Source organism: Sander vitreus, chromosome 24 (assembly GCF_031162955.1).
Source record: "Sander vitreus isolate 19-12246 chromosome 24, sanVit1, whole genome shotgun sequence".
In the NCBI taxonomy this organism is placed as follows: domain Eukaryota; kingdom Metazoa; phylum Chordata; class Actinopteri; order Perciformes; family Percidae; genus Sander; species Sander vitreus.
The window spans coordinates 6760698-6781483 of NC_135878.1; the positions used below are offsets into that span (position 1 = coordinate 6760698).

The window sequence follows — 20786 nt, forward strand, 5'->3', positions numbered from 1 at the left end:
CTCACAAGACATCGACTGGGACCGGTAACTGGGCACAATCTTAAAGGTGATGCTTCCCCGCATCTCCCTCTGTGCGGACAAGGAATATGCATGTTACATACAGAATTTTTAAGGGAAACCATACAAACAAACAATAATAGCAAGATCATAAAGAAACTAATGGTTTCAAAGCCCTTGTCAGCACAGTACCACACCTGCTGACTTTTATATACTCCAAATTTATATTTGCTACCATGTATTGACATTTTAGACAAGCAAGAGGTCTCACCTTAAAATGATACTGTTAAGTAACACTTACTATATCAGTCCACATAGCACCATCGCTTCAAATATGTTACATCCTATAACACATGCTTAAACAATAATAGATGCCAAAAGCTGCCTGCACAGTCTAAATGTGGAAAGTGAGGAGGAGATCTGAGCCGCGTGCCTTACCAGCATCTTTTGGAGCTGTTCTACCGTCTGATTGGCAACGCTGATGCCATTAATCTCTCGGATCTCATCTCCTACATGCAGAGTCCCTGAAGCAGAGAAATAATGAATTAATAAAGGCTACAAATGAGGCTCTTGGGTGTTGAAACACCATCGCTTCACAAAGCAGAGGCCAGGAAAAACTGCAGGGGTTATTGAGATGGCTCCAGGGGAGCCCAACTAATGTAAGGAAGAGTTACATTTCATTGTTATTTCAAATTACCAGAAGTTAAGTCCAGTAAGAGTTACCGTTATATTCCCACCTACTTTATGATCTCTGTGATTAGTCTTATTTTGAGAGAAAATCTCATCATATTAACCAAACGAATGGCTTAATGTGCCTATTAAATATGCATGTGTGGTGTAAGGTTGGACGTATATTTATATGGATACATACCTTGTCGATGAATCATTCCACCGTGCATGATTCGGGCTACAATACAGTGGTTGAGTTCGTTCATTTTGAGAGTAATGCCCTAGAAGAGACAGACAGAGGGTCTGTCATAACTGATGACAGATCATCAGTTATGACAGATCATAACCGCAGAGAGTGACAATACCTTCTGCTACATACAGTATGTAAAGTATAGTCCCAGAACAGCACACTTTACCATGCTGAGCCTTAAATTCACCATAATGCATCAGCAAGCTACGTTCAGACCAAAAAAGGCGATTTGTCGCAGGGTTGTGCACAGCCCATTTGTGTGACGTCCTGTTGTGTTCTTTAACCCCCCCCCCAATGTAGCACAACCAGACTATATGTTAGAAAAATTATGATTTACATTCTACTGTCTTGTTAATTTTAAAACTGTTTGAATGGAATGCCATATTATACGGATTGCACTCCCACAAGATAACATGGAGCCACTGACTATCCTCGTCTGGAGCACGGAATGATCCTGAGGGCAGAACATACCCTCCCTGACCAGAGATAAAGAAGACGACATTGACTCTGTATTATGTCTTCATATTAATCATAAAAAGTTGCTGTAGAGGGCTTTTCGTTAGTCATGTTTCTGTGCTTTGCAGTAAGTGTTGCAAATTGACTCTACTTGCAAGTAAACTAACTTTGTGACAATTTCAGTGTTTCTGTCCATCTCTTGATAAATAATTATCGTAACAACAACCGTTTATCATGAGCGAGACAAATCAACTGTGCTTTGTTGTTACAGGAAAGATTCAGCTGTTACACAAACTCCTGGGCAGTTTAGTGCTTGTGTTTTAAAACCTTCTTGTGGCAGCTTCATGGATGTATAGAGAACAGGCAGTGGTGTTTCCTGTTTAATGTACGGGACTCTCACACCGCCTCAAAACACACTGACAAAGTATGATCGCTGGTTAAATAATTGGCCACTGCAGCGTGACGTGGGGTTGCGTTTCTCCAAAAGTTGAGGTCTCAACTTTTCGCCACAGGCTTTTTTTTGCGTGTCACCCCTGCGGTAAACCCAGCCGCAGCTTAAACACACTAACCCCATTCAAAATGAATGGAAAGATCTGCGTTTTTGCTGCACCGCCTGACGGCTAACGCAGGCTGTGTGAATGCCAACTTATGGTAACGCAATTACTCAAGATGTGCTGTCACAATAAACCAGTTGGCTCACCCTAGCAGGTGACTAGACAGAAAATCCATTTGTGAATATTGTGAATATATAGTGATATATTCATCTCTTGTATGTATTTATTTATTTACTTATTTCGTTACTGAGGTTTGTAGTGTAACTTGGTCACCAAGGTCAGGGACCAACTGATTACTCACTGTTCGATAAAACTGGGTTTACAACTAGATTTCTTAGCATTTTTTGGATCAGTTGTACATACACTTAATGGACAGGTTTCCAGAAATGAACTGGTTCGATGAAAAGACAAAGTGAGCCTGTCAATTTATCCATATTTGAAATGTAGTGCAATCTGCAGTATGTGAGTCTCTTGTTTTACGTACCATGGGCTCATCGGTATTCTTCTGAAACTGGACCAGGCGAACCCTGGTGACGTTCTCCAGGTCCATGTCTCCGTTGGTGCTGTCTGGGGAGTCTCCGTTCAGGTAAGGAGAAGTGGGTGGGGGGGTCACCCTCAACGCATCGTCGCTGTAAACCTCGTGGGCCACCACATCGTGGGTCTGCAGCAGAGCCTGGAGTGTACAGAGACAGTCATGAATGTCAAGACTCATGGATGCAACTGCAGAGTATCCCTGTTTTTTTCTATAGGTGAACCCAGTGGGAATGAAGCCCATTGACATTGCAATGTTGAGGAAATACTTGTGACTGGAATCCCACATTGGCCTTAAAAAACTGGAGAAGAAAACACTCCTGTTAGAATAACTAATCCAAATCCCAGTCAAGAGGAAGGTACATGTGGTTGTGCACACTGTATGTGTGTGTATGTGAGTGGATAGCTCCCATGTCAGAAAGAGTGTGGCTTACACTAATCCTCTTTGGGCACTAATCATGTTACTGACACACAGTGTGTTTTTACAAAAACATCTACTGGCTGCGTTTGCCAAATGATCACATCTGCTTATCAGTGCGACAACATGTTCACTGATGATGCATGACAGACATTGAGAGCTGAAACAGCTGGCATTAAAGGCTTTGACTTATGGTGGACATTAGTGTGGCTGACAAGAACACCGTTTAAAAAAAAAGGCATCAACAATGGATTCTAACAAGTGTTTGACATTGAACACCAATGACTGCATATTAAGTTGATAATTAACAGGAACAAAGCATTTCCTTGGATCATTTCCTCATAAATGAAATCAGGAAAAAGTTTTAAGTGAAATAATTGGTAAGTGAGGCATGCTTCTTCCCATGTGCTACCATGCTGAAGCCCTTCACACCCATTCAGCTATCAGCACTGTTAAATGTCTGTGGCAGCATGAAAAACCAAGCCGGTCAGGTCAGAGAGCAAGACGGGCTAATTGGATTGAACCAAACATAAGGCGTGACTGTGACAGCTCAGTAAGTGTCACAGACTGAATCAGCAGAGGGAAACACCTCAGCCTCTTGTGGTTCTAACTAGGCTACATAAACAGCAGTATCATCCTACATATAGCTGCTGTGCAGTTTTGTAAGAGACAAGAAATCAAAAGAATATATCAATACAATTAATTTCAATTCAAACAACTTTATTTATCCCAAAAGGGGTCTTCAGACCCCAAAACAACCTTACACTAAAAGTCAAGTCATCCTCTCGCTGAAACTATGAATTCGCTATTATACTGTTGTAATAACACTTAACTGAGATGAAAACTGCAGCCACAAAACAAGCTACTCTTCTTCTAGTATAGCAATTACAGACACCAACTACTCTAGAATGACACTCAGAGAATGCAGACCTCTGCAAAAGCCAATGGTACATTGAGATGCTTCTTGGATGGTCCCATTTCCCTGAATTGGGAAGTCAGTCTTTCGACTTTGGTGTGAGCTTTAAGTCGTAAGCGGAAACAACATGGACGCTGTGCTGTATTTTATTGCTCAGCATTAAACAATACGTCGATAACCATTCCCAGTGTTTGCGTGGCAACGTAGAGCAAGGAAATAAATCAGGTGAGCCATGACATATGATCGGGAACACATTTTTCAGATTTTTCCGACAACACCTGTATGCAGCAAAAATGCCCTACCTCGTAAATGTTAACAAAAGTGAAAAAATAGTTTGTTTATCTGCTGTGTGATTTGGATCCGCTCTAAAATGTGTTAAGTTCTCCCTTGACCTATGCTACACACTTCCACCAGGTTTCATGAAATTCGGCCAGTAGTTTTTCCGTAATCCTGCTGACAAACCGAGCCGAAGGTAACAATGTTCTACCTTTAGATGAAATCCACCACTGATTTCTTCGGCCTCAGTTTTCACTCTCCATGTCCTTCAATAATATCCTCCCAAATTGTTCTTCTTGTCTCAGGTCTGTTCAGCCACTAGACCTATCTGACAAACATGGTGGAATTGACAGCCACCGCAGAAGTGACTGTATAGCCACACTGACGCCCTTCAGCTCTTCCTGCCGCTCCACTGATTCTGTCTCCGTTCTTTTTTCTCTCCATGTGTTTATCCCTCGCCAAGCTCAGGTGCTAAGCAGCTTTGTGGTCGAGGGAGTTATCTGGATTGACAAAAGAACCGTTCTTCTGACACAGTAGGTTGTAATCTCACACACCAATAAGCTTGCTCTACTTGCACAGGCCAAAAAATCGGAACCCGTCAAAACAATAAGAATATGTATGTCGCGTTGTGTGTGTTTCTGTAACATCCCACCATGAAGTGTGGCTGTGTGAGGATCCTCCTGAGCTCCTTGGCCTCCATGTTCTCTGGGTAACAGGAGAGGGTTTCCAGTACCTGGTGAAGAAAATAAAGACAAAGAGAAAGAGTAGTGAACATTAAGAATGTCAATAATCAATATGATTGATAAGAATCAATATATTACAGCACAGTATCTGATTCTCTTCATTGTATTTTCATTATTTACTTGCTTTGCCTAGAAGGCTTTTTGAGAGAGCATCACTCACTGTTTAGGACTTGACCAGTTATTGCAAAATTAACATTGATAGATCATTACAAATCAGATTAGTGGTTTAAAAGGCACATGAAGGAGATCCCAGTTTGTAAATATGAGTTCTCATTTTAAATTGTCCCTTATTTAGTGAACATGAGCAGCGAGTTCCTCACCTCTTTGGCTCTCTGCACTCCATCACTTGGAGGGTTTCTGATCTGAGGGGACGACCTGGTGTTGATTTTGTCATAAAGCTGAAATGGCAATAACTAACATGTAAGAACAATTTGACAATTTTTCCTCATTCAATCACAAGATGCTAAGTGTACAGAATAGTAAATAGAACATACATGTTGGACAAATACTGTTTGTAGCCGACTCTTGACTTGTAATGACACCTACTGGGCACTTCTGGTATTACTGGTTTACTCACATCTAACAGAGTGTGGAGGTGCTGATCCTGGAAGACACTGTGGAGGAAGTCCATGTCTTTCTCACTGCAGTCCGTCAATGCATGAATCTCCTCTAGACTGTCCAAAACCTGTGATACTGCCCCTGTACACACACACACACACACACACAGATATTATACACTCAATTATAGACTGAAACACAGGCACACAGAACAGATACACTCCCAAGTACACCAAGCAGTCCCTGCAAACATTCAAAACTACACAAAATGCAAACACGGAACATGACAGACACACTCATCCACAAACACACTACAAGTAACTCATCCACAAACAGGCAAAACAACGAGAAATACCAAAAATAACACAAAACAAAAGACAAGCAATAGGTGTCACAACTGAAAACACATAAAACACACACAAACACTCAGAACTATTTAACCCCAAGTACCTGCTGCATCGCCCACACATGCAGCAAAACCAGAGAAACAGCGGTATATGGCATCAATACAACATCAGAGGAAAGTCACTTCAAAAAGTCAGTGTGGATGATGGGATAGGAGCAGTACGCCCAAGAAAAATGCAGAATATAAATATAAAAAATTTTAATGCAAAAAAAGAAAATGGAAAGAAAGAATTCAAATCTGATATATCACTTCTTTAAAGCCACAAACATCAAACATTTACCGTTTGTAATAAAATATCAAATTTCAAAAGTCTTAAAAAAATATGTGCAGCCTACATAGTAAACACGCTCCTTGGTGTTAAAGAGAGAAGAGGAAGTGACATGTTTAGAGGGTAGACAAGTGCAGTGTGGTCAGAAGACTTCTATGAGAAGGTTTACTTTAAAAGTTATTCAGAGATGAGCTGCAGATCCTTAAATTACCATAGAATTGAGTAGCGGTGGGTGATGTGATATTACACCACCAGGTAAAGACCTCCGTTTCTTACAAATGAATTAATAAATATTTCATGTTCAATTTAGAGACTATGGATTACTCCATCCTTGAAAGTTTTTTTAACATAGTGTTGAACAGGATAACAAGCACTGCCTTACAACAGTATGTGTTCGGTTAACTAAAAAACTCTAGAAAGAAACCCTAGAATAGCAGATTAAAGATGAATATGGAGCAACTAATCCCATTTACAAACATGTAATATTGCTGGGCTAATAATGGGCTTTGCGAAAAGAACAAATGAGACTTTGATTCAAGTATTACTGTGAGGCATGTACGAGAAATGGCGGAGAAGAAAACATAATTTACTGTAAGCAGTATTTAAGCTGTTAATAAATTTGGGAAAACCTTGTTATAGGTATGTTTACATGCATCATACTACTCCAATTAGGGAAACACATTTTAAACCATTGCCGTAATTGATTTTCAGCCATGTACAGCTCAATAATTGGTTAATCACTAGAAGCTTATGAAATACACATTGCATTCTGTTCCTCGCAGAAATGAATTAAACAAAATAATATTGTACTTAAAATGACTGCCCCTACTCCCACTCTATGGTAATTATTCAACAAATGCCCAAATATGACTGTAAGATTTAACAATAATTCTGCACAATTTACTTTTCTGGGAGCCTAAACATTCAGGCCCTTAAAGCCTAACTGTGACTAAATAGGCTGCAGCCTACAAATGTCGATTAGTTGCTAAATGTACTGCCACTGACAACAGACTGCAGAGGTCTTACTGTTCAATCATCAATTAATCATTAACATCCATCTTTAAGATATATAGTTTTTAAACTAACACCTGAAAGCTTTAGCAGAAACCTGATTATTATAGAAAATCCAATTGTTGGACATTTAAGCATGTTATCCTCTCAACCTTTGGTTTTGGGCATCTCACAGGGTAACAATAACGCTAGGTCGTTAATCTGATCTTTACAGAGCTTCCTGCAATTGGAATAATGAAGAGGAATGTAAACAGAATATCATCTTTACAGGTCAAGATTAAAAACACACTCATCAAATGATATGGGTTTTGTTAAAGGGACAGGAGAGGACAGAGGGAGACACAGAGGAACCCATTTTGGAGGATAAGGACCCATGTCATTTAACACTAAGAAGAAAATGCAACTAAAAAGCGAGCAATGATGTCATGATAATATCACACATCAAGATTCTATGGGTGGGAAAGGGATACGTACTTTCAGCAGCTAGCAGTCCTAGAGACAGCACAGCAGAAGAAAAACAACACCAAAGAAAGAGAGGCTGAGATTAGAATAGGTTTACAGAAACTATAGATGTGGTTTAACACAGTGAGAGAGAAAAGAAAGAGAAAAGGGCAGACAAAAGAGAGTCAGAGAGCAGGCAGTGTGAGGAGGTGGCATGAGGGCAGGTAGGTAATAAAAGGTGGCAGAGGGGAAATAGAGAAACGAGCATGATTAAAGATTGAGAAAGTCAGCAAAAAGCAGCCAAGTCTATGAATTATCTGCCAAGCTGTTGCAAGCATCTACTATACTGCACAAGTCTATGACTGGCAACATGTCTGGCTCAAAAATAAACCAGTCACCAGGAAGCATGACTGCAACAGACTGCCAGCCTCAGCAGAAAAAACACATGTAGTGGTATTAGTATATCTGGCTGCAGTGGCTACATATAAACCTGGGCAGAAATTAAGAAGAGCTAAGCTCATTGTACCGATTCATTTGGTGATGATGTGACACACTGCTAACCTTCTACAGTTTACGACAGCGACACAGGTGGTTTCTGTATGCTGATAACTACTGGCAGGTACAGCCTGCAGTCTCCAGGAAAGGAAGTGAAAGTCTGCGGCTGAAACAGGGAAGTAAGGCTGTTGGGCAAAATCTGCCCCTGACAGCTGGAGATCACATTAAGACATGAAAATAGAAACCACGAGAATAGAAAAGGGACTAGAAAGTGAACGTGCTCTTTGGGGCAAATGCATGTTTCATCTTTGACCTTATATGAAACATCATTGGATATTCATATGCCAGGAGAACTAACTATTATTTGTACATGAACACCTACATTACCATAACAACATTTTAATCTAAATAACAATATTTATTGTCCTTACTGTTAAATTATCTAACAATTCAGTTTGTGTTTTAACTTACTTTCGGTTGCTTATCCTACCTGCACAAACTAGTAATTACAAGTTACAAATACATTTGAAAGACCAAATCTCCCTAAACCAGGATAATGTTCTGTTGTGTGATTTACCTGAAGAGGTGGGGTCATCTGAGAAGTCATGTAGTTCCTCTGGGGGGTCACCATAGTAGGAATTAAACTTGTGGCTGGAAACAGCAGCCAGCACTGCACCCTGAGACACAGAGTGGAGAAGCCACAGCTATTACATTAAGCCTCAACAGGGTCCATGTTGTGGGGTGTATGCACATGCTTCTTGTGTGTTTGAATTAGTGCTGTCAGTTAAACGCGTTATTAACGGCATTAACGCAAACCCATTTTAACGGCGTCAATTTTTTTATCGCGAAATTAACGTTCTTTTTGGCCTAACAAACTTTGTCGTTTTTTTTACATGCTGTTGCAACAACTAGTAACGTTAGAAAAACTACAACACCACACCGGATCTAGCTAGACCGGAAACAAAACAACAGGCACGCCGCACACACTTGTTTGGGCTTGCGAGCCGGTCAAAGAGTAGTATGCTAACATTACGTTTTGAGTGGATGGCGAGCGCGAGACGCCGAAATGGATGCCAATAAGATTCTGAATGGAAAGTTTACTTTTAAAAAGTTGTCGAGGGGGACAGTAGTTTCACGCATACAGCCTGTACGACACGGAGAAAGCAGCCCAATTGGAACTGCTGCAAAGTGCTGCAAACGCTGTCTCATTAACCGGTGATCACTGGACGTCAGTGAGTAATCAAAATGATTTAGAAGTTACTGTACACTATTGACTATATCAGCATACAGTTTTAGGACTGTTGTTTGTATCGGTTTTTGGGACATTGTTCACCCCCTTTTCTGTCCACGAAAATTGTTATTGAATTCCTTATTAGAAAAACGTAAAGGTTACAAATGTCCTGCTGTGGCATCCGGTCTTTGGACCATTTTGTTTGTACTGTATAAGCAAAGTGTTAGTGTTATATCTCAGTTAGGTTAGGTTCTTGTAGGAATTGTGCAATAATGACAGATTCACACATTTTTCTTTTGTTTACAGTAAATAAATAATAAACAATTACAAATCTTAAAGTCAAGTTCATAAAGTAACTTTCTTTGCATTCATTTGATTCCCAATTAAGATACACTGGTAAGAATGGCTTTCCATTGTTAATATGTACTTAAAAACAGTTCTGAAATGCAAAATAATAGAATTTTAGTCATGTGATAAAACATGCGATTAATCCTGATTAACTATAGGAATTTGGCGATTAATTGCGATTAAAATCGCTATAATCGTTTGACAGCCCTAGTTTGAATATGAGGCCTTAAAGTGCCCATATTATGCTCATTTTCAGGTTCATAATTGTATTTCAAGGTTGTACCAGAATAGGTTTACATGGTTTAATTTTCAAAAAACAACATATTTTTGTTGTACTGCACCGCTCTCTCTCACTGCTGCAGATCCTCTTTTCAGCTGGTCTCTGTTTTAGCTACAGAGTGAGACCTCTTTTCTTCTTCTTCTGTACTATCTTTGATTGCACTCGCACAAGCGCAGTAGCTCAGATGTAGATCATGTCAGCTAGCTAGCTCCATAGACAGTAAAAAGGCGGTTTCTCCAACTTCGGTGAGTTACAAGGCAGGATTAGCTGGGAGACTTCTAAATGAGGGCGCACATGGAAGTAGTTCTTTTGTAGATTATGGTGAACTTGTGTGTGTTGTAGCAGTGCTTTGCTATTGAGAATGAGGTAGCATGCTAGCGTTAGCATGCTAACGCTAATGCTACGAGCTAACGGTTGCGGTTAGCCAGCTCGTTTCGGCTTGTGACGTCACAAGCCGTGCCGATTTTGAACAGCTCACCCAGAGACTGAAGGCAGGACACATTCAGAAACCGTATCTCACTCAGAACAGCATGGATGGATTTTTTTCAAAGTCTGTATGCGTGTGGAAGCACCAGAGACACAAAAGAACACCCCAAATCCCAGAAAAAGTGCAGCAGCACACTGTGGGGGAGGTGACACTTTCACTCATTGTGGATTTATTAGCATTAAATCTGTAGATCTTTAGTCAGAGTTTAACATCAACACGGTGCTGACCTTCAGCTTCCTCCTGGCATTGAACTTCCTCAGCTGTTCCACGGTTTCAGGCAGGTGGATCTTGTAGGCATACCTGTCCCTCTCCTACACACATCAAACACACAAACATATATCCATATAAGAACACTAGAAACCATATACACAGGGATGGGGACATAAGGACACACACAGACATGTTAGAGCAGTCACAGAACGGATGTGAAAGCAGAGCTGTGGTTCCAAGCAAAAGGAAGTGTTTTTGAGTCAGCATAAGTAAGACCAGTGGTTTAAATGTGACTTTGAGTTGTCAAAGCTCAAACACCAAATATCGACATCACACTAAATGTCTGTTGCCTTTTAAATACTATACATGACGACAAAAGCTCAAGGACTTGCTCAACTGTTGTGATGGTTAAGGTTGGGGTAAGGGAAAATGCATTATGTCAATGATGGGTCCCCACAAAGGTAGGGGTGTGTGTGTGTGTGTGTGTGTGTGTGTGTGTGTGTGTGTGTGTGTGTGTGTGTGTGTGTGTGTGTGTGTTTGCCTTGAGCCAGGGGTGGTTGAGGGCCTCATAGACAGTGATCCTCTCAGCCGGGTCCAGCATCAGCATGCGTCTCACCAGGTCCTTGGCGCTCTCTGAAATATGGGCCCACTGGCGGGGGTTCATCTGGACAATCACACACACCCAAACACATACACACACAGGAGGACAAATTCAGACACATGTAGAACATTGGCAACCAAGATCACTGTCACCAGGTCGGTGATGATGAAGGTTGCAAGGGAAAAAGAAACCGTATGTGTGTATGCTCTGTGAATCAAGATACTTTATTATCAATATTTATGAATCCCTGTTAAGAACATCACTGTCTATATTGTTATTCTAAAACAAAGTTGCAGTGTTCGTAGAGCTCATATTTTATTTATCAAAATCAAATCTGAATTCAGCAGCTGTTTAGCAGCAGCTTGATGGAAGATACCACAGTGTTGACCACCAAGCTGCCTGCTGAGACTGCATCTGCCAAAGATTAGTGCACCAAGCAGGAAATTCATACTCTCAGTTGAAAACAGAGAACTTAACAGGCCAATCATATTATTCATCACCTCTCCATGGCTTTTGTTAAGGGAAGAATAATAGAACAACTCCCTATTTGATGCACTCACTTAACATCAAATAAGGAATACATTTGATGAGGTGATTGTAAAAATAGCTCAGAACAGTCATTGGATAATAAGGGCTGTATAAAATCATGTCTGGTTGGTAAGAGAGACAAAGACAATAGGAAAAGCGAGACATAATACATGTTTATGATTTGTCATTCAGAAGAAAAAATATAAATGAATTTAAAAAAATAAAATAAACACTTTATACCACACTCTGGTGGTTCTGAAGTTCAGTTCTCTGTAACCCAGGTGGTGAACCTTGGCACACATTGCAGCACAGTGACAAAGAGGAGCTTAGGGTTGTGCTTAGCTGCAGCTAAAGGGCACAGCACATATTCAGCATGTCATTTAGCTCCTACCTTGTATTTCCCCTTTATGATAGCCTCAAACAAACGCTCCTTCGTGCCGTAGAAAGGAAGGCAGCCAGAGAGGAGGATGAAGAGGATGACTCCACATCCCCACACATCCACTGGTTTGCCGTATGGCTCTCTCTTGACTACCTCTGGTGCCATGAAGTGGGGAGTACCGACTCGACCTGAAGAGAGGAGACAATTTCAAAAGTGATTAGCTACTAGGAGTTTTAAGTGTTGATGAAAAATGGAGGAAGTCTGAAGAGATGACTGCTGTTACAAAAGGTATAAGGATACACAATATATACACTACTGGTCAAAAGTTTGGGGTCACTTATAAATATCCATTCCAGACAGAATACCAGCTGAGATCAGTTGCATTGTTTTTTTAATCAGGGTAGCAGTTTTCAGATTACATCATGTGTTTACATAATTGCAAAAGGGTTCTCGACTGCTGTAGACAGAAGTGGCTGAAGAAACGCTTGAAATCCATGCATTTTGGTCTAAACGTCATACCCAAATTAAAAGTGGTACATCTCCTATACTTGGACACTCAGGGGTGTGCCTGATATCATTGGAAAGGTGATTGGTGTGTTTGTGTATTTGAGAAGTGTTGTATTTTGTAGTTTTTTGGCTTTTTTCTTTGCACTTTTCAAATGGAAATAAAAAAAACGCACAGACATATCTGTAGACAAATCATATAAAATTTTGAGTCTTTTGGCTTCATTTTCAGTAAGCTGAGACATGTGGCTAATGCCATGTGTTGTCTGTCACCTGTCAGATGTGTTTACAGCAGTGTATTCTAACATTTTACAGATGTATGACTTGGACGGAAATAAAAACCCTCCATTCTAGCCTCTGTAACTCTGTGTCAGTAAGGCCTAGAATCACCCTGACACTTGTAACAAAAACTTGAGTGTTACCTTTCCAATGATATCAGGCACACCCCAGAGTGTCCAAGTATATGGGAGCTGTACCACTTTTAATTTGGGTATGACGTTTGGACCAAAAAGCATGGAATTTCCTTTCAGCCACTTCTTTCTACAACAGTCGAGAACCCTTTTGCAGTTATGTAAGCACATAATGTAATCTGAAAACTGCTGCCCTGATTAAAAAAAACAATGCAACTGATCTCAGCTGGTATTCTGTCTGGAATGGAGTGGAATGGACATTTCTAAGTGACCCCAAACTTTTGACCGGTAGTGTATGTGGGGCTGCAATTAACACGTTCTTTGGGAATAATCTGTTCATTGTTTAGTTTATAAAAAAATAAGAAAATAGTGAAACATGCCTCCATGTCTGCCAATCAAAAGTTCCCAAACATATACAACAAGGACATGCAACAGAGAGAACTGCACAGAGCTACATAGGCCTGAAGACTACCCCTCCATCCATTGGGAGAAAAGCAGGGAACACCCTAGACCTTTGACTAATTGTCTATCCATTTTAGCATTTGTGTATGCACATGTAAAGTGGAAAGGCATGTATGAGTGTTTCCTCAGTCTTTTGAGGTATAAAGGGAAAACAACTGTCCTACAGTACCTCCAGCTACTAAACCAGACTCTCCCAGCTGTATTGCCACTCCAAAACCTCCCAGCTTGACAGGAGCAGAGTTCTCCTTTGAGGCCAACAGCACACAGTGAGGCTACAGAGGAAAAACAGTGAATGAAAAAGTTAACTAGATTTATGGTTCACATATTTCAACAGGTAAAATGAGGGACTACATTTATATTCACTCATTAAACTATAAGAGGCACTGCACAAAATCTAACAACTAACACGTTAGAGACTTATTGTATATACTGACAGAAAGGAAAAACACTCTGCAGTTTACAGTAACTGTGCAGAGCATTGCTCTTTCTGTGGAAAACTGCAAGGTTCAATTGCTGGTTAGTGAACCTCGGTTTCACAATGACAAGACAACTTGCGCATCTAAAACCACAATTTAATTATAATGCTGAAACAGACCGAAAACTCTTCTTGCCCCAGGATTTAGTCCTTACATAAGAAATCGTAGGCATTAAGTGAGATGCATGAATGTTTAAGGTCAGAAAGATGTGACTCTCGGAAAGCAAGGTGTTAAGTCACATTCTACAGATGAGGAATTATGTTCATTTAATTCATATTCGACAATAACGTGATTCTGACTATTTACAACATACAGCAGAAGAGAATTGTTTTTGTTCAGCAAATTACAATCCCTTGCATTAGTGGCAGCGCTTTGATTGGTTGATCAATTTCAAAACAAAAATGGGCAGGATGGAAAGAAATATATGTCAGAACCTTGAAACAAGAGAAATTGACAAAGAGAGGAAAGTGAGAGAAATGTTGGAAGACAAACAGCAGATATGTAGGAGATCCATTATATGTCCTGACCTATATGGCAATGTATGTCCCTGTCATCCATTACCTGTTTCAGTAGGTACTTGCAATTAGAAGTGCAACGATGAATCGATTAATTGATTAGTTGTCAACTATTAAATTAATCGCCAACTATTTTGATAATCGATTAATTGTTTGAGTCATTTTTTTTATTAAAAAAATATAAGATTTCTCTGATTCCAGCTTGTTAAATGTGAATATCTTCTAGTTTCTTCTCTCCTTTGTGACAGTAAACTGAATGTCTTTGAGTTTTGGACAAAACAAGACATTTGAGGACATCATCTTAGGCTTTGGGAAACACTGATCCACATTTTTTCACCATGTTTTGACATTTTTATAGATCAAACAACTAATCGATTAATCGAGTAAATAATCGACAGATTAATCGACTATGAAAATAATAGTTAGTTGCAGCCCTACTTGCAATGCATTATGTCTGCAACAATGTTTTCACACTGGAACCCTATTTGTATAAAATGAATATTGCAAGAGGAGGCAGGTAATAAAAAAGCTTGCCATTCCTCATTGTAAGTAATCAATGTTACAGGATAGCATTAGCTACTGCTAAATTACAACAGGTGGGATAACCATGTGAGCATCATTCTCCAGCACTGGATATTAAAGTTAATTTAATATCAGATTATTTAAACAGACAGCAAATACTCAAATGATTCGCCAAGACAGAAAGCTTAGTGCAACTGTCAGCTGACATTACCACTTCCCCTTGTGATGAGTTTGCAGGGCCTTTATCTCCTAATGGCTTTTCTCTTATTCCTTCACAGAATGGATCAGTTAAGCAAAAAAAATGTCCTCCATTGTCACACAGAACTCAAACTGTGCCGATGAAGCTCCATAAAAAGGAGGCTCAGCTTTTTGCAGGCAAAACCTCAGAGAGACAACAAAGAGTTTAAAATTCAAAGTGCCTCTCTGGACAAGACTTAAATCATATGAAGACCACTGGGTGTGCTGAAAAACAAGATTTTGGGACTGTTTATTAATTAAATTCTGTTTATAAATAAAGTAGCCTATCATTTTAAAATGAATGGGACGGTGCAGGGCAGTATTAAGAAGAGCTACATGGTGCATGGTGAACAGGGTGAGAGTGCGGTGGGCCTACTTCCTGTCTATTTTTGTCAGATGCGCAAAAATGTGTAAAGAGTAGAGGAAATGGAGGGGGGAAAATGGTATTGACAGAGGCGGAGCTAGACTAGAAAGACTCAGTGAGAGGGAGATAAAACAAGAGGCAGTGACAAGAGAACAGCAGACTAAACAGTCATATATGTTAGAGCAAGAGTGGAGAGGGTAAGAAAGACTTTTCAATTAAGTAAAAGAGGACGACTAAGACAGAAAAAAAAGACTGAAGGCAAGCTGAAAACAGAGAGCTGAGACGGGAAGGAGCAGACACCGTCAAAAGGATGTGCAAAAAGAGTCTGCAGGATCAAAAACTGAAGAAAAAGGTGAAGATCGCAAAAGAAAAGTGTTAAGGACAAGGACTGGCATTGTATATCATCTTATCATATATGTAACTCAAGTTTTTAAACAAATTACAGTTTGATGAAGGAAAAAAAACACACTGGATTGCTGTGCTCCAACACCTCTCTGCACTTTACCCTACATTTAAACTGCAGCTGTGCTGAAATCTCTACAGAAGGAATATTGATGGTGAGTGTTCTGCCTTAATCCAAACACCTGTGTGCGACAGTCAGTGACTTTGCGTTATTGCCCGTGTATAAGCGTGCGTGCATGCATGCATGTGCATCTACACTCACACTCCTCAGCTTTATTGTAATACCACGGTATTGGAATGTATGGGTTAAATAGGCATGAAACTTGCAATTAGTCATGACTCCAGCTCCCACCCGTAAAAAACTCTAGAGTCTATGACCTACAGAAAACAGAATTGTTGTTCAGATTTGTACGTTTTCGAGCACATTCATTTCCTCGCTTCTGGAGCTCCTCTTTTGTATTATGGTTTTTCATGGCATTACATTAATTACTATAATTTTCATTTTGCACCGAGTATTATGTGTGACATATAAAACTACAACCCACATATTACTCATCTGTCTGTGCATTACTCATAAAATACGTAACTGCAGTTTCAGAGTGAGTGAACTCAACTTTTTCTTGCCTTTAACTTTAGCTGTCTGTTTGTTTCTGTATTTGTTCAGTGACAAACAACAAACTGACAATTGTGTTTTTTTCTTCTTCAGAGCCAAATGATCAACAACCCTGAAGTTGTCACTCCTCCGACACAATGACCACCTCCTCTGCCTCTTCATTTCCCTTCACTCTTTCAGCCTCTGCATCGTCTAATTCCTCTCTTACTGTCTCTACTTTATCCCTCCCTGTTTCGATGTCATCCTTCTTCGCTACCACCTCTCCCCCAAACCAAACTGTGTGTTCGTTTGATGACACCACACTCCGTCTGCCGCTGGCGGTCCTATACTCCCTGTTCTTCATCTTTGGGCTCGTGGGTAACCTCTTCGCCCTGTGGGTCTTCCTTTTCCTACAGTCAAGCCGCAACTCTGTGCGGGTGTTCCTTATCAACTGTGCTGTAGCTGATCTGGTCCTCCTGGCGTGTCTGCCCTTCCGGGTTTTCTACCATGTTAATGGCAACAAGTGGGTACTGGGATCTGTAGCCTGCAAGATGGTGGGGAATGTGTTTTATATGAACATGTACATCAGTATTACATTACTGGGGCTCATCAGCTTGGACAGATACTTGAGGTTAAAGGGGAAAGGCAGAGCACGGAGATGCATGAGGATGAGGCTGTGGGGGCGCAGCTGGGCATGGACCTGGGTTGCCTGCGGAGCTCTGTGGGGTCTGTCACTGGTGCCGCTGGTGTCAATGATCGCCACAGCAGAGGACAAAGAGGACGAGGACAAGGAGAAATGCTTCCAATACAAGAAGCGTGTACAAGCCAAAGGGAAAGCCTACTTCAACGCGGTGCTGGTGTTGTTGTTTTGGCTCGTCTTCATCATGCTGGTGGTCTCCTATGCGAAAATTGCTTCCCAGTTGCTGAGGGCATCACGGGACAAGCCGGACCTTCCCAACGCACAGCGATATGAACAAACTGCCAAGAAGTCTTTCTTTGTCCTCTTTCTGTTCACCGTCTGCTTCGTGCCCTACCACGCCTTTCGCCCCATTTACATCATCTCCCAGCTCAGGGAAACAGATTCTTGTGACTACTTGAAACTGATAGACCGTACCAATGAGGTGATGCTATTGTTCTCCGCCTTCAATAGCTGTTTGGATCCTGTCATGTACTTTCTGTTATCTGGCTCAGTGCGTAAAACCGCCCTCCAAGCACTTGGCCATAGACTTGGCAACCGGCTTCTCTTCCTAAATGAAGCAACATCAAACAGCTCAATGGAGATCAGACGACCATCTGTACCTATGGCTTTTCCTAACCGTGAACTTAACACCCCCTCAGTCGCCTCCAAAACAAGTATCTGTGTCATCAACTCCAACCTCTGTCGCACAGGCCTGACCACGCTTCCAATTACTGGCCAACAGTGATCACAAGTTTGTCTGATTGCAAATAATGTAAGCATGAACACTGAAAAATAAATATCTGGACATTACCAAAGTAGGCCGGACTCATTGGCTAATTCTCTGTAAAAACTGAGCAAAGCATTTCTACACATACCTACTTCTTCCGTTAAAAAATTAAATGTTTTTTTTTTACTACTGAGCTATTCTTACTGTGTTTTGGCTTCTGAACATGTGTGATGCTGTGGGAATCACTGTTTAAATTCTAGTTGTTTAAATTGTTTAAATGTCTGAGTGAAAGAGAGTAACGTCTGAGGAGATGCACTTCATTGACTACTGTGACAGCAGCTTTTCTAGGAATACATGCCTTCACTTGTATCTGGTGAATATTGTTAAAACAAACACATTTGCCCTCTTGTTAAAAAACACATTTGTAGTATTAATATTATATTGTCTGTGTTGAAGAAAAGAGATATATGGACAGGTTTAAAAATAAATTTACACTCAGACAGAGGCGCAGCCTAAATATCACATATGTTGAACAAAACAAAGAGTGCTGAGTTTAGTCAATCGCACCTGTTTGATCCACTTCACTTGGTCTGAAAACTTACTAGTCTCTTTCTGAATTGTACTGATTGTGTTGAAAGCCACCTCTCCGGCACTCCAGGTGAGTTAAAACAAACACCAGCAGTACTGTGCAACTACCATTTCACCCAGGTTTGACCCACCAGCACACATAGCTATTGGTTTTACACTGAAAACAAGGCTGTGTTGATCTTTTTTGGGACCTTGTTGTCAAATGGTAGTGATAGTGTGAGGTTCAAGGACCTGGTTTAGCACTGCTCCATCTGGTCTGGTAGTGTTTGTCGCCTGTGTTAGATGGCTAATCCTGTTGGAATCACTGGTTGATGCTAATCTGACTATAAGAACTCTTAAAAGGACTGAACTAGCATTTGGCATGCGATACAACCCAGTATGACGCACTGGTTTGCAACTAGAGGGGCTCTCAGGTGGTTAGAAGGAAATGCATTTGTTCTAAAAGCCACATAACTAGAAGTTTGTGTAAAGAGCGGATGTTGTGTGTGATGGGTTAGTGTTTCTATCTATCTATCTATCCATCTCCCCACAGACAGTCAAGATAATGTTCTTTAGAGGAGCAGGCAGTCAGTGGTATAAAGCATAATTATTATTCTCGTTATGAAAAGGTTTAACATCTCAGTTAACTGGTGTCAGTTTAGAGAGAGATGTTTGATGGTTTCAGTGGCTTAGTCTGAGACACACAGACTCACCTTTACATCGCGATGAATCACATTGTTGTCGTGGCAGTAGCGAAGTGCCTCCAAAATCTGCCTCATATAGTGGCTGGATGCACAGAAAGCAGAAAGACAAGAGGGAGATCATTTAGGGCATCCACAAATTGTTTATTTCAGGCCTTATTAAAATTTTAAATGTTCTACCAACAGCTCCCAGACTGTTTGTCCTACCTGGCCACTGCTTCACTGTACACAAACCCAGCATCAGCTCTCTTCACAATTTCAAAACAAAGGTCTGCTCCATCCATACTGAGAAGAGTGAGAGAAAGAGGATGTCAAAATTAGGTGTATGTTATTATATTACTAAAGAGCAGGTTAACTAGCATCTCTCAGAATATAGTGTATAAACCAGAGTGCATACATCTACATCCATCAGGGAGCCATCTTATGACCTGCTGTCACTGGCATTAACACAGAGGCACTACATTTTCATTATAGCACTTTTCAGCCAGTAACAATCCCCAGGGAATCTTTCAGGAGGATATAGGATACAGATTCACAACTTAAAATCCACACAAAGGAAACAAATTAACCAGGCGAGTTGATTAAGAAAATGATATCTACAACAAAGGCCAGGGGATGAATTTTTTGCCATACAAATGTCTATCAGCACTTACAATTTATAATGTCAAGACAAGTTACAAGTTTTACAAGTTTCAATCCACCTCAGACTAATAAAATAACTACTATAGATACATTGGAGCTGGTGACATGGGAATAAATAAGAGTATTCATATTTCTTATCTTTTTGGAAGTATACAGTGGGGCAAAAAAGTATTTAGTCAGCCACCAATTGTGCAAGTTCTCCCACTTAAAAAGATGAGAGAGGCCTATAATTTTCATCATAGGTACACTTCAACTATGAGAGACAAAATGAGAAAAAGAAAATCCAGAAAATCACATTGTAGGATTTTTTATGAATTTATTTGCAAATTCCTCAGGAAAATAAGTATTTGGTCACCTGCAAACAAGCAAGATTTCTGGCTCTCACAGACCTGTAACTTCTTCTTTAAGATGCTTCTCTGTCCTCCACTCGTTACCTGTATTAATGGCACCTGTTTGAACTTGTTATCAGTATAAAAGACACCTGTCCACAACCTCAAACAGTCACACTCCAAACTCCACTATGGCCAAGACCAAAGAGCTGTCAAAGGACACCAGAAACAAAATTGTAGACCTGCACCAGGCTGGGAAGACTGAATCTGCAATATGTAAGCAGCTTGGTGTGAAGAAATCAACTGTGGGAGAAATTATAAGAAAATGGAAGACATACAAGACCACTAATAATCTCCCTCGATCCGGGGCTCCACGCAAGATCTCACCCCGTGTGGTCAAAATGATCACAAGAACGGTGAGCAAAAATCCCAGAACCACACGGGGGGACCTAGTGAATGACCTGCAGAGAGCTGGGACCAAAGTAACAAAGGCTACCATCAGTAACACACTACGCCGCCAGGGACTCAAATCCTGCAGTGCCAGACGTGTCCCCCTGCTTAAGCCAGTACATGTCCAGACCTGTCTGGAGTTTGCTAGAGAGCA

At 40.6% G+C, this 20786-nt stretch overlaps 2 protein-coding genes across 10 annotated transcripts in view; one reads left to right on the forward strand and one right to left on the reverse strand.

Annotated features, from left to right (window-relative positions):
* The window catches only part of LOC144512569 (peripheral plasma membrane protein CASK-like), a 49615-nt gene that overhangs the window by 12460 nt on the left and 16369 nt on the right, over positions 1–20786 (reverse strand). For 5 of the 8 annotated variants that reach the window (XM_078243356.1, XM_078243354.1, XM_078243353.1 and 2 more), the window contains exons 4-17: positions 19419–19496; positions 19224–19296; positions 13599–13701; positions 12064–12241; positions 11087–11225; positions 10563–10646; positions 8567–8666; positions 5388–5509; positions 5131–5208; positions 4720–4800; positions 2411–2599; positions 869–947; positions 436–521; positions 1–69 (exon numbers count right to left, since the gene is read on the reverse strand). In XM_078243356.1, coding sequence (XP_078099482.1) covers positions 1–69; positions 436–521; positions 869–947; positions 2411–2599; positions 4720–4800; positions 5131–5208; positions 5388–5509; positions 8567–8666; positions 10563–10646; positions 11087–11225; positions 12064–12241; positions 13599–13701; positions 19224–19296; positions 19419–19496 — 1459 coding nt within the window. The remainder of the gene's footprint in view (positions 70–435; positions 522–868; positions 948–2410; positions 2600–4719; positions 4801–5130; positions 5209–5387; positions 5510–8566; positions 8667–10562; positions 10647–11086; positions 11226–12063; positions 12242–13598; positions 13702–19223; positions 19297–19418; positions 19497–20786) is intronic. The other 3 variants (XM_078243352.1, XM_078243358.1, XM_078243355.1) reach the window with 1 other exon arrangement.
* On the forward strand, positions 15631–18136 carry gpr34a (G protein-coupled receptor 34a). Of its 2 annotated transcripts, XM_078243360.1 has the most exons (3): positions 15631–15895; positions 15989–16100; positions 16652–18136. In XM_078243360.1, the coding sequence occupies exon 3, from the start codon at positions 16696–16698 to the stop codon at positions 17959–17961; it is 1266 nt and encodes a 421-aa protein (XP_078099486.1). In that variant the 5' UTR covers positions 15631–15895; positions 15989–16100; positions 16652–16695; the 3' UTR covers positions 17962–18136. The 2 variants fall into 2 exon arrangements, with proteins under 2 accessions (XP_078099486.1, XP_078099487.1); XM_078243361.1 differs by having other exon boundaries at positions 15631–16100.

Excerpts from the sequence above, each read along its gene's own strand:
- gpr34a (XM_078243361.1), top strand. The coding sequence starts at position 16,696 with ATGACCACCTCCTCTGCCTCTTCATTTCCCTTCACTCTTTCAGCCTCT.